Source organism: Perca flavescens, chromosome 2 (genome assembly GCF_004354835.1).
Source record: "Perca flavescens isolate YP-PL-M2 chromosome 2, PFLA_1.0, whole genome shotgun sequence".
Taxonomy (NCBI): Eukaryota; Metazoa; Chordata; class Actinopteri; order Perciformes; family Percidae; genus Perca; species Perca flavescens.
Genome location: NC_041332.1, coordinates 30524071 through 30538551, shown reverse-complemented (window position 1 = coordinate 30538551; position 14481 = coordinate 30524071). Strand labels below are relative to the sequence as shown.

At 38.0% G+C, this 14481-nt stretch overlaps 1 protein-coding gene across 1 annotated transcript; it reads left to right on the top strand.

Annotated features, from left to right (window-relative positions):
* The first annotated feature begins 999 nt into the window (after positions 1–999).
* On the top strand, positions 1000–13398 carry frg1 (FSHD region gene 1). The gene is made up of 9 exons (XM_028588020.1): positions 1000–1170; positions 3092–3159; positions 5002–5124; positions 6942–6999; positions 8106–8220; positions 9136–9240; positions 9470–9561; positions 12164–12274; positions 13260–13398. The coding sequence occupies exons 1-9, from the start codon at positions 1112–1114 to the stop codon at positions 13294–13296; spliced, it is 768 nt and encodes a 255-aa protein (XP_028443821.1). The 5' UTR covers positions 1000–1111; the 3' UTR covers positions 13297–13398.
* The last annotated feature ends 1083 nt before the right edge of the window (positions 13399–14481 follow it).

The following is a 14481-nucleotide window of genomic DNA, read 5'->3' as shown; positions in this document are numbered from 1 at the left end:
GGTCTAATTTATTTTACTTCTTGACACTGTCCTCAGATGATTTATTACCTCCTGTCACAGGCTCCTGATTGGGCCATTCCTGTTAAATGAGGCAACATTAGCTTAAACAGTTATATGAGGAAACCATGCTAGAGGTCACCCCTCTGCCTACTTTACCAGTTGAGGTCTCAGAGGGTTTGACTCTGAGAACATTTAACATGTATTGTGTGTGTGTGTGTGTGTGTGTGTGTGTGTGTGTGTGTGTGTGTGTGTGTGTGTGTGTGTGTGTGTGTGTGTGTGTGTGTGTGTGTGTGTGTGTGTGTGTGTGTGTGTGTGTTGCAAAAAGAGACAAGTGCCACTACTTCATACCCTGACCTCAATCCTGACATATAATATATAATAGAATGTCTCTTATGATTTATGAACTGCTATGATTAAAAGTGAAAGAAACATGTATTCAATGTAATACAAATGCCGCTAAATGACAGCAATGATTATTCTCTTAGTTAGCTTGACTGTGTATTATGCTTGTATGGATATTTAAAAATCAGTCAAAGTTGCAGAGTCAGTTCAAACCCAGCAATTATATTGCTTACTGCTGGGAATGTGCAGGGCCTGTAGGTTGTGTAATTCACATGGATTTGGGGGACTAAATATGATTTGATTATTACATTTTACTAATATAGGCTATGTCTGCTGATTAATGTGTCTACTAAAGCCCAACCAATCCAGTATTGGATTATATATCAACCAATGTTCTTTTTTTTTTTTACAGCACACTTTTTAACACTTTGTCTTTATCTTTTTGCACATTCCATCTCTTTTGTTTCAAACCCTGTACAATTCTTTTCATTTTTTTAAAACAGATATATTTAACATATTTTTTTATATACAGCCTATTGTTCAGATGTTTTGTTGTAATTTTTTATTTATGATTGCGGTGTACTCTAGAAATCTGGTAGTAGGTAGTGAGGTAGATTTAGACTTTGGTTGTGAGAACTGGAATAGAATTTGAATGCGCCTTCGCGGCCGCCGTATTTGTTGTGTCTGAAAACATAGACAGTAAAACAGGGAAACTGTAGTCTACTAACACACAGTCACATTAGCCGTGCTTTACAAGTTAACTAAAGCGATGGCTGAATATTCTCACGTAAAATCAACCAAACTCGTTTTGAAAGGTTTTAACAAAGGGTAAGTGTTTCTTTAACTTAGCTAGTAAGTTAACGTCATTGTTATTTAACTGGGTTTCTGTAACCTAACGTTATGCTAAAGCTAGCTGATGCTAAACGTTATTGTTAGCGATAGCTAACGTCAGCGTTAACGTTACATGAAATATCCTACTGTTTATTTCAGATTAAGCCATGCTTAACGTTAAACGTTGAACTATCAGCATAGCGACAAAGGCTGCCGCATATCTAACATCTTAATAGGCTGTTTGGAACTATCCAACACATAAGCCCCTTTAATAGCTGACGTTATTAGCTAGCTGAACATATCAACCGTGGTGCAGTTTGAAACAAACAATTTTGTCCAAATGTAGCTAGCTATCTAGCTAGTTTAAGCATCAGCAGAAACGTTAGCTAGCTAGATAACCTCAGACCAAACAGTTGGCGCGGAGGTGCATGAAATACTAACTGTTAACGTTAGCTACAGCTTGTTAAAAATTACGATAAATACAACCGTTATTACAAGATACCAGAGGCCAACGTGATGTCTTGGAGATGCCTGAGCAAAAGAAAATACACACAGTAACGTCAACGTTATTCAGTTTATAATCACGCCCAATGGAGAAAACAAATATTTTCATTTCTGAAACTAAAATCCGTCACAGTCTCAAAATTGTATAGCTATGGCAAACTATTGATTTTATTGTAGGCCTAGATGTAGAAAACCTCATAGTAGACACAATAAATTGTTCAGAGAAAAAAAAACTTCCAAGAAAGACAGTGATAACACTACAAAATATTACTAAAGGCTAATCATTGTGTAATGGAAACATAACAAGGGACTACTTTGACTGTTATAAAGCAAACTGTGAATTAAAAGAGAGAATAATAACAAACCACAAAAGCCTGTTTTTATATTGAGGCATTCTGGGTTTCATATTTACAGGTAATGATTTACAAATGAACAAACTTAAAAGCATTGTTCTTTTTGTTGTTGTGGGGTGTTTTTCTTGAATACTTTCTACCAAAAAAACATCTAAATGTGTCTTTAATTGATGATGCAGGCCAACAAAATGTATTTAAAGAGTAAAATGACCCCTTTGAACATCTTTTTTTTTTTTTTTTTTTTAGCCTCTAGTGGTTCACCTGGCTGCAGTGATGTACAGGTGTACTGTGACATCACTGTTGGACGTGGTTAGAGGTGAAACAGGCTTGAAACTTTCAATCTGAGAGTGCAGTGAAACTCTGCTTTTCCGCCTGGTGTTAGGTTACTCTTAGTCAACAAGGTTGAATGTTTTCTGAAGGTCCTGCAGCTCTAGAACCATCATTTATTTAAAAATAAAAAAAATAAAATAAAACGTAATGATAACTCAGTGATTAGTTTTTGACTTTAACAGTCTTGCAGGGCTGGGTAACTTTCAAAAAATGACAATGCCGGTACCAATACTGTGACTTTGATACCGGTTCCTGAACAATACTTTTTAGAATACCTATTTTATAAAACTACAAGATTACACATGATGCCACAAATCTTTTTATTTATTTGTCAGCTCCTACTACGTGAGCCTCTGTGCATAACAAGTTTTTCCTGCCTGCCTCTACAACTTGTAACGTTGCACAGCCAATCACCAGCATTATTAGATCTTGGTAGAAGGGTGCTGCATGCTTATTGACTCACATACGCTGATGAGATTTGCTCCAAAGGTATTAAAATTTTGTATGGAATGACGAGGCATTGTTCAATACTGTATACTATGGAGGTTAAAAAGTATTGAGTTCTGTACACAGCCCTAAAGTCTTGCAATTGTGTTATCAAGAAAAATGTATTCACTTTCCACAAATGAACTTGCCAGCCTGACTTGCGAGGCCTACCTGCATTATTAAACATTTGGCGAGCTAATTACTAATGAACACATTCTATGACATTTTATAATATTTTTTCACAGGAAAAAGAGAAAGCATAAAGATAAGAAGAGAAAAGCAGGAGATGAAGAACAAAAAGCTGATATAATTGGTAAGTACTCTCTGGTAAATCTACTGCATTTCTAAATTATAGAAGCCATCCAAAGGGCCCTATTTTAAAGATCTGAAACGCAAGTATCAAACGTGAAACGCAAGTAGCTTTGTGGGCGGACCTCGGGCGCTGTTGCTTTTATACCGGCGGGATAAATGACTCTTGTGCCCGACGCAAATCTAAAATGGGTTGGTCTGAAGTAGCTAGGTGTGGTCTGGACGTAACGTGAAAATAACCAATTAGAGCGTCATCTCACATTCCCTTTAAGAGCAGGCGCGCTTGTTCCATGGCGGATTGCTATTATAACGGCGGATTTACCTGGCGCACGCCAGCGGGAGCTGTCTGGGATGCGGCAAAGTAATAAATGCCCGTCTTGTCCGGGTGGCGATGTTGCTGCGGCCTCTCGGGCGCATCTCCTCAAGTCTGGAGAGGATTGCTGCAGCCATGGAGCGTGGGCCTCCAAACGCACCACCTGCTCCTGTTGTGCCCCTTCCTCCTCCCCCCACTCCATCTCCGTCCACCTGCTCCATCAGGAGCACATCGCGCATTGACCAGAATCCGCCGGAGAATCCGCCGGAGTGTCCAATCCCACCGTAGTTCAACATCACGTCTCCTTAATTCCTCTAATATTTCCTCATTTATGTCATCAACACATCCATGATTCATGGAAATGTTGTGTAAAACACAACAAGCCACAAAGAATGCTGCGACTTTGAGGACTGTACTGTAAAGTGCCTCCTGATCTATCCAAACACCTGAAGCGCATTTTCAGTAATATTTTTCTTTGTAATTATGTATGGTTTGCAAAAATGGGAACTGCATGCGTCCATGTAGATGAGAGAAGCAAAGCATATGCGTGTTGTGCACACGCTACATTATGGCCAAGCATGCGCCCCTAAAATAGCATCTGAATAACGCGCTACTGACTTTAGACTAGCGCCACTGACTTTAGACTAGCGCCACTGACTTTAGACCAGGTTTTTCCTGGTCAGTGGCGGAATTGTTTTGTGAAACTGCAAAATAGCACTAGGGAACGTTTGCGCCTGAACACGCCTCCTCTTTTCGCTGAACCGCCCCCCTCAAGCGCAAATAAATTCCCTAATTTACCGACGTGCGTCTGTGGAGGGAAAAGTCCGCTGTGCGTTGGGTGCAAAATAGGAATGATACATGCGTCGGTGTACAAAGGCAGTTGCGCTGAGTGCAAGATAGGGCCCAAAGACTGTCAATGTATCGTTAATTTTTCCATAAGCAGTGAATATTCTTGTGGCATGTACTGTAGATGGGTGAGACAGTCAGGGCGACAGAAGTTCTTTTTTTTTTTTTTTATGCTCTTTGCAATATGGTGGGATGAAATGATCACGAGAAGTTCAATAGACTGAGTAAAAAATATATCTTTCATTGTGGTATTTGCATATCAAAATTGCTGAAGGCCCGATCAGAATTTTCTTTTTTGTGACCACATAAATTATTTAAAGGCATAGTGGTCAAGTTACAAATGATACATTTACAGATACAATGGACAAGAACCTCCTGTGACATCTAAACCCACTGACAAACTTACAGTACTAATGCAATGTTGCAAGTTTGCTCGTACGGTATATCACACAGTTTAAAAGCACCAGCTACAAGTAATAGGTATGCTACACTGGAATACATTGCATAAACATTGTTTCAGCTGAGTAAAATTCCAAGTAAAAAAAAAAAAATCACTAGTATGTTTTATAACTAAAGTTTTTAAGTAGTCCTGAGTGGATAAGGCACCTTAAGGTTGCTGTGGCTTTCGAGAACACAGCGCTGCCATGTGTTGTTACACCTTGTGACATAGGCCTTTCTGCTCACCAGCTGGTTGGTGGTCTGTCAGCTGCTTTGGGGAAATCACTGGAACGGTTGCCATAGAAATGCAGAACAACGCTTACATCCATGCCCTGGATAGCGGCCTCTTCACACTCGGTGCACCACACAAAGGTAAGAAAACACAGTGGAGTGACTGTGAGGTCATCATGGGTCAGGTCATTCAAACAGCTCTAGTGACTTTTACTGTATTTGATCTGTTCTTCTCCGCACAGTAGAATATTTCTTTATTGAGGCAGGATATATGACTTTACTGTACTGAATTGCTTTTCAGCTTTAAAGCAGTTTAGTTATGGGCATGAAATAATAGTTTGTACTAATTTACACCTAAGATTTCGAAGTTTGAGTTATTTTCAGTAGGCATTTTCTGCTGTTGCTGGCTGTATGATGTAATTTCTATTGCTTCAGGTCAGATTTCTCTAATTTCTCTCGATACTTATCAGGTGTCCATGGGGAACATGTATTTTTGCCCTTAAACCAGGTACATTTCTGAGCCTGAGAAGGACACTTTTCTTTTTTTAAGGTAATGTCATGGTACATGGATAACGCTCTAATTTCTCTCGATACTTATCAGGTGTCCATGGGGAACATGTATTTTTGCCCTTAAACCAGGTACGGTACATTTCTGAGCCTGAGAAGGCTACCTTTAGTCCACAAAGCAGTAAGCATTGAAGTAGTAAATCCAGACACCAGACCGAAAAGGCTGAACAAGGGTTGAGTTGAGGTTAAGGGCAGAGTTTTCACTTAGTTCTGCCTCCAGGCACTTCTGAGGGAGTTTTGCTCATAGAAACAGTCTGACCGAGAAAGAGATCCTACTAACAGTGAATTCCGCCCACGTTTTGTGTGAAACAGTGAAAATGGCTGAGAGACTGAAACATCCCAATTCCCTTAGTGGGTCCTCATCCTCTGCATGCACATAACCTCATTTCTAGGAGATGAAAGAGGATGTGAGCTAGCAGTATAGAAAGAGATCTTAGAGATTTTCGCCACTCTTCACTGGATTTTCTGCACTTGCGCCACTGTGTGGATGATACAGCGTTTTAGAAGACTGCAAAAAGGTGTTCACATTCATCTACAGGTCGGAGAAAACATGCTGATGTTCTCTTAGCCAAATCCAAAGGTCGCCGTCTGACATATTCCAAAGATAATCAGCCTTTTGAAAAAGCAGCTTCTGTCACATTTTTACCTAATGTCTGGCAGGCCCTGCTCTACCTTGACCTGGTGCCTGTATGACGCACTACAAACTGTGCTAAAACTTTGATTTATTGTAAAGGTCAGGAAGTGGCCTAATCACAGGCAGGTCACTTTATAAAATCACGAGGAACTCAGGAGACCTCAGTATAAAATAAAGCATTTAAATGCAACGCGACAGTTCCTTTCCATATTTTATTCCAAATGTCTCCGTGCTGGTGAAATGGACCCAGATCAACACAGCACTACATTGCCAGAGGGTTTGCATGATTAATTACAAGAAATGCATTACTAAAACATGAAGCAAGTCTCCAGCATAAACTCGCAGTGAGAAGAAATTATGCACATTTTAATAATGGCACATAATTGTTACACGTTAATCAAATATTAAACGATTGTTTTTGTGTGGCAAAAGCTTTTTTTCTGTCTAAACTAAAAGATCAGTGCCCAAAATGTGGTTTTGGGTTAAACAACTTGCATCACCGAATAATTTAATTTGGCTGTCGGCCTGCTGCAACATTTAGTTTTTGTTTTAACAGGTAGAGAGGAGACTCATTAATAATAAATCTAAGCAAATGAAAAATTCTTTACATGAACCATTATAAAGCCATTTGAAAAGCAGTATCAATTGTATTTGTCATGAGCTAAATGTAACCCCATCAGCTCCTTCAGAGTAATACTATACGCGATACTAACAAGCATACATTTTTAAAAGGTAAACATTGATTTATATGTTTCAGATGATGAAGGACCTGACCCTCCAGAACAGTTTACTGCCATCAAGGTCTCCGACACAAGGTGAGTACGCAAAGACAAACTGCACATTGTTATTGTGATATTTGCATCAACGGCGAATCCTTCACCAACAGATTTGATACTGTGCTTCAGCAGGGACTTCTTATATCTAAATCAGTCCTTCCAGAAAAATGCGGAGATTTTTTTGTGATTGTTGCGGGGAAAAATCCTTTATTATGCGGCACGTTTTCTTAAAAAATGCGATGGAATATGCGGGATATTTATGCGATTTTATGCGCTGAATTTGCGGGAACTTGCAAAAATTGCGGGAACTTGCAAAAACTGCGATTTGATGAAAAATAAGTGATTCCCCCTACACCCTGCCTTTCGATGATGTTCACGTCGCGTAATTACGTCACTTCATAACGTTCCCATGGCAAAAAATGGCTGCTCTTGTGTGAAGTAAACGCAACATTTTTCAACTTTCTGCTAAGATATAGGTGACTTTTTGCAACGAAAATGTGGGGATTATGGAATCATGCAAGCCCCGCATATTTATGCGGCGAAAGTGCGGCATATTTGAAAAAATGCGGCCCCCGCATAAATATGCAGACTTTGGCTGATTTATGCATTGAATTATGCGATTGCATAATCGTGTTTTTCTGGAGGGACTGCTAAATGTACAAAAGTAATTTATTCCTTGTGGAGGTGCTGCCTATTCTGGAGCTATTTCTTCAGTTGTGGATCTCAGATGAACTTTCTACTAATATTATTAAACCTTTCCTGTTAAATCAGAATATTCTGGAAAGCCATAAAAATAAGACCTCTGCTTTCCCAATAAAGTCAATTTAAGTCAAGTCAAAGTTTATTTATACAGCACTATTTATACAGACAAGCTGACCAATGTGCTTTACAGAGCAATAGAATATCACACGACAGACAAAACAAGAAAAATTTAAGAACAAATTAAACACTATTAAAAGCAATTGAATAGAAGTGTGTTTTCAAGAGTGACTTGAAAACTGACAAGTCAGAAGCAGAGCGAATATGAAAGGGCAAGCTATTCCATAGTGTCAGATTAGCCTTTTTTATGTTCTATCTTTTTGAGGCATTGACTGTTTGAGTGTCCTGCCATCGTAGAATCCGTTTGGTTATTTTTGCCGTTGCAGGATAGCCTTAAAGTCTGGATATGGCAAGTACCTGGGTATCAACTCTGAGGGTTTGGTAGTGGGGCGCTCTGATGCAATTGGCTCCAGGGAACAATGGGAAACAGTGTTCCAGGAGGTGAGTGGATCATCTAAAATGTGTATATGCATATGTGTGCCAATTTCTTTGTAGCCTCTACTTTGACATTATTCTCTTTTAATATAGGTAATTGAGACAATTGTCTCTCTGTGTCAATATTCTAGATGAATATATGGATAGAAATGTTAAAGTATTATCAGTTAGCCTAAGCAACAAAATCATTGTGGCAACATGTCACTGGTTCCAGCTTCTCAAATGTGACTATGTAATGCTTTTCTTTGTCATGTATGATAATGAACTGTATTATGTTGGTATTGGATTGTTGGTCGGATAAAACAACACATTTGAATATGTTAACTTGGGTTTTAGAAAATTGGGATGGGCATTTTTCACTTTACTTTTTTTTGACCAGGAAATCAAGAATTGAGAAAAATATTGCAGATTGATCGATAATGAAAATGAGTTTCAGCTGTAGGTACAAATAGTGCAAGACTACATGACAGTGCAGAGAACGCTGGAATACATATTGTATAGATAATGTAAAAAAAAAAAAAAAAAACTATACTTATGTAAATATTAGTATTTGAAATAAATGCAGATGTTTTTTGCCGTAGTGGCACATCATGTAAAAGGGGACTTGTTTTTTTTTTTACCGCTGTCCCCGCCTTTCACGGCTCGCCTCATGGCTGATTAGCGTTTAGCCCATGAGAGATAACACTTAGCTGTAGTCATGAACAACTCATTTATTATGCAGAACACGTCTGCCTTATCACTGTGGCGCACTACTCGCCTTGATGCTTTGTTGAACCTATAAACAACCTGCCTGGCACAACCTTGAGACCCTTTTACATCAAATATCAGGCAACCTTTCATGCCTGTCACAACAACCAATCCCACTGCAATTCTATCTAATCTACTGCCTCCTCCACTGTTTTTCTTTCTGTTCTGCCTCAGGGCAAAATGGCTCTCCTGGCAGCAAATAGCTGTTTCATCTCCTACAGTGACAGTGGGGACATCGTGGCCAAGAGCAAGATGGCAGGGGATGGTGAGATAGTGAAGGTGATGTGTAAATTGTGTTCTTCCACAAGGTTACATGTTAATCCTTTCATTTTAAGCATGCAATCTCTGTGGGGTCCTGACTGTTGAGATGGAAGGTGTGACCTCACTTCAGGGGGGTTCACGGTAATGATATTTAATGCAAAACTTCTCCCTTCTTTCTTTTGTTCCCCCCCTTCCCCCCCTCCCTCCCTCCCTCCCTCCTTCCCTACCGCCTCTGAATGATGAGCAGATCAGATCCTGTGCGGAACGAGAGGTCAAGCGTAAAGATGACATTGCAGAAGAGGACCGGGGCAACGTGAAGTCTTGTGAGGTCAATTATGTGTACGTAACCTCCACTGTGTATCACTTCAGTTCTGACTTAATACACAAGCAGCCCAATCAACAACAAATAAAGCAAACCCAAGTTGGCTTCTCTCTGCATATAACTTTCAAATTAACTGTCTCTGTAGGTCCAGTAGACCCTTTTGTGTCGCATTCAATGTGAAATTTAAGAGCCAATCAGATATTCTTTCGGCCAAGTACTTTCAAATTAGGGCAGTGGGAGGAGTTGGCTGTGTTAATTAAAGAGTGACCAGACAAATAGAAACCCTGCTACATTGCAATGGAATCCAGTCCAACAGTCCTGTAATAAATACGGTATTTGTTAAAAATGTTAGAAACACAATACATCCACAAGGGGACAAGATCAGACAGATCTGAGGGTTCGTAACATGATAAACTCAATAGAAAAAAACAAACATATTTCTGCTACACAAATTATGTTTTATTTTTTCAGACTTTCCTCAAATCTTTGCATTTTTTCTTGTTAATTACTGGGTACGTTAACCCCTTTTGGCCTCTACAAATTAGTCAATGTACTCAGACAAGCCAAAAAAAAAATAGGTTGGCAACCATTGCCCCACAATATAATGCACCCTCACACCACTCCACAGTACAAAAACACCGCATCCTCTGGAATTACCAGAGTCTTATCGCGTCCTCTGATAGAGTGTCAATAACCATTAAAGGTTTTACAAACCTAGTGTTTGTTCCTCGACTTTTGTTCAAGGATTGTTCAACAAATGTATTGTCATCGGCATTAAAATGCCACCAGAGCTCTCCAGTCAACATGTATACACAGAAACAGCCACACAGCGTTGCATACATACATATACAAACAGTATAAACAAGCATGCATACAAACAATAATACAAAAACTAAATAGTCTGGATTGGATTGTGTAGGGGTTTCTATTTTTCTGGTCACTGTTGTTTTCTGTTAATTCACTTGGTCACAAGATGAGCTATTAGTTGTCATGGAGATGGTCTAGTTGTTATCACATGACCTATAAAGTAATTTTAGTCATGTCATAACAGTTTTTATACTTTATACAAACCCTACAAACATTGGTTAACTCAAATGTCTCATAAGTAATCCATCTAACCATTTACATGTGGTAATGAAATGATGTGCACATACAATGAAAATAAGTTTTGGTTAATGGGTACAGAAACATATAATTATTTTGTCAGTGTAGCACATACCTTTATTGTTTCTCATGTTTTAAACCATGGAAGTGACTTCTTTTTTTTTAAGTGCTGTTTTCCTTTTAAGCTATTGACACATTGTATCAATAACTATACTTGTCTCACAGCAGCTTGACGTTTTGTAGTTTAATCAGCATGCATTTCAGCCTTTTAAATTGAGTGCTAAAGCACTTCATTCTGATTGAAGGAATTTAAGGGTGGTTTCCTTCCCATTAGCTTCACATTGTGTACCGTGTACTGTGTTATACGACAAGATTTTGACAACAAAATCACTGGATTTGAGAAGATGCCTTTGAGCTATCGCCTCATCAGTCCCGCGCCTTTAACGACGCAATTGATGGTCTGCTGTTAGGGTGGGATGAGAAAGCGACAACACCACATTTTGGCTTAGGATGCTGCAAGTATTATAAACGGCCCGTCTGTGGCCTATTAAGTTCCAGACCATATGTCTGAAGCTGTTTTTTTTTTGCTTGACATGCTTTGGCTCGTGTTCCCGCTCTATTATTTGTTTTAGGTGAATGCTGGGGAAATGGACTCATCATGTTGACGTGTTGATAATGGCTGCCCTTGAGCCTGTGTCTTGATGTAGTGTTTAGCGTCTAAAATGCCTTTCAGGATGGAGTGCAGCTCGGCAATCATAAAACACAGGCAGAACAAAGACAGACTAAATATGAAAGCGTTTTCTGACTACATGCCTTGGTTGTTTGTGGCGCTGTTGTGTTAGATATTTTAACATATTGTTAAGATAGCTTACATTAAAATAACTGATTATTTTTAAACTGGCCCATGCACATTTAGAAGGGGAAATGTTCATGTAGTTTCACACTGACCAAAGGAGGAGGATAAGGTCCTCACTGCCTATCACACATGCCTTGCAACATTTCTGGCAGAGCGTACTTAGATTTAGATGCATGTATAGATTCAAACTGAAATGTTGATTTATAAAAAGGATATTCTACCCTCATTAACACATTCCACTTCCAGCCTCAGCTGAATACAAACAATAGTACAGTATATGTTGATTTGTGGCAGCTAGTTGGCTTAGACATTCAGCTGCCACTGTTAACATGTTATATATTCTGCTTTAGTTTATACTTGGGCTCATTGTCTGGATTTTCTTCCCCCAAAGATTTAGCTTCTTAGAGTGTCAGTGTGGCGATAAGTTGTGAAAATGTCAGTAATTATAGTGTGTGTGTGTGTGTGTGTGTGTGTGTGTGTGTGTGTGTGTGTGTGTGTGTGTGTGTGTGTGTGTGTGTGTGTGTGTGTGTGTGTGTGTGTGTGTGTGTGTGTGTGTGTGTGTGTGTGTGTGTGTGTGTGTGTGTGAGAGAGAGACATTTGCCTTTGCACATCCTTTTGTTAATAGTCTTACAGTATTAACGTTGTTGTGTGAATTACAGGAAGAAGTTTCAGAGTTTTCAAGATCGTCGGCTCAGGGTTAACGAGGAAGACTCGTCCACGCTGAAGAGAGCCAGAACTGACGGGAAGTTTCACGAGGCTTTGCTTGACAGGTGTGGAAATAAGCTCATTGGATATTTACACCTAATTTACATTTTTTTTGTCTTATCACTTCTTTAATTGTTCTTTCATGTGTGAAGGAAATTGACACATGATACAAAAACAATGTGAAAGTAAAGAGGTACACTTTGCAATGTTTTAATTGACTTCCAGTTCACTCAAATGTTACTTTAATGTGTGTTCATAAAAGAAAATATAGAAGGAATAGCTTGAAATACCTATGGATAGTTGCTTTTGAAAAAGGTTCCAATGTTTTAAAGAAAGAAAAAGAAAATACAGTTAAAATGTTAAGCTACAACTGAAAGGTTGAGTAAAAATTATAAATGTGGAGTTTTCTGCATTCTGATGGAGACCGAATGCTGAATAAATTTCTAAATTATGCTATTGTTATAGTTTACCTTTTAGACACACCTTTGTACATTTATATATAAGAGAGATTTGTGTAGATCCACACAAATGTTACATAAAAGCATAACACTCCCACTGCAATGGGATCAGCCTCCATTCATTTTTTTGTATGTGTTTAATTTGCAGCATTAGATGTGTTATTTGTACTAGTGAAAGCTCACAGGCAGGTAGTTCAGTTAGCCTCCTGCTGTCATTCTAACAGATTGAGAAATATTCAAATCATCTCATTTTAGCACTAATAACAAGTAGGAGATGTGATAATGTATACACATTATTATATCTCACATCTGGCAACAATAAATTGCATGAGTGTTAACAGACGCATACAGTAGCTGCATATCTACTGACTCTGCAACAAGGTATTACATCTCCAATTATCAGTTATTTATTTCACCACAGTAAAATGTATTTATAAAACAGGAAACATGCCCCAGTTTTTTCTAATTTTTATTTTTTTAATTCAAAATATTTACATTCTGGGTGTAGACATTGAATTAATAATGACAGAAAATACTGTAGATTGATTGCACAGACATACCTGAATGTAACCGGTCTTTCTTTTCTTTGCAGGAGAAGCAAAATGAAAGCAGACCGGTATTGCAAGTGAAGACTCAACTTTGTAGATTACTGCCATGTCTTTTGTAAATGTCTTGATTTTATAGATAGCCATTTGATCTGACATATAATAATGTAGTTTTTTTTTTTTTTTTTTTTAATATATATTTTGAATAAAATGACCTGGTCGTCAGTTTTGTTGGTGTTTGTGTGTTGAATTCATCTGAATGGTGACATGTATAGAATTTAGATGACCCCATTTGCCTATGCTGTGTAAATAATTAACCACTATGTTTATTTAGCAACTGTTTGGTTTGGTTTATAGAATGTCCCAATTCAAAATTAAGTAAATGTACAGAAGTATTATCCGCAAAACAACCTAAAAGATCAAAAGAAAAAGTACTCATTCTGCAGACTAATGCCCATGTGACTGATGTATTCTATATTACATTGGTAGTTTGGTAGTTTTGTCCAGTGGTTCCCAACCTAGAGGTTGAACCTCCTCCAAAGGGTCACAAGATAAATTTGAGTGGTTGTGGGATGATCAATGGGAAGGAAGAAGAAAAAACAAAGTCTGCTACACACATTTGTATTCTCTTCTCAGATCTGTGCTTTTTTTTGTGAACTATTGAATCATTTGACCTAGTTGAGCATAAAACAGTTATTGAAATGAAAACATCTGATACGTTCAATTTTATTTATATTGTCAAATCATAACATAAGTTATCTCAGGATACTTCATTAGGTCTAGACCACATAATATAATTATAATAATAATTGTGGGCATGATTTATGAATCATCTTTTAATGTTAAACATACATTGAATCATTAGGATGAATTATATTTGTGGATGGCTATTTTAGTGACTACCTTACATACAGTATAGGCCAATAAGCCTAATATTCAGTGGGGCTTTTTTCACAAATAGGCTGTTTTGTTTATTTGCTAATATGTTGGATTCAAGTTAAGACATTTAAAACATTTATTTTTAACTAAACCCCCTAGGTGTCCCGGACCCCCTGTTGAAGATCTCTGGTCTACAACCATTCTCATTATATATATATATATATATATATATATATATATATCCTTTCTTTAATTATAGATTATTTCATTGTTTTACCCTTGCTTAAAGAATTTGTTGTGTAAAATCTTTTGATCACATAGTGTATGATTTGTATTTAACCAAAACGACGGGAAACAAATGCATTTAGACAGTATTTTAATAAATGTGTC

Coding starts and splice junctions, on each gene's coding strand:
- frg1 (XM_028588020.1), top strand. CDS start 1,112: ATGGCTGAATATTCTCACGTAAAATCAACCAAACTCGTTTTGAAAGGT. Junction 5,125..6,941: donor ACTCGGTGCACCACACAAAG/GTAAGAAAACAC, acceptor TATATGTTTCAG/ATGATGAAGGACCTGACCCT. Junction 7,000..8,105: donor ATCAAGGTCTCCGACACAAG/GTGAGTACGCAA, acceptor TTGCCGTTGCAG/GATAGCCTTAAAGTCTGGAT.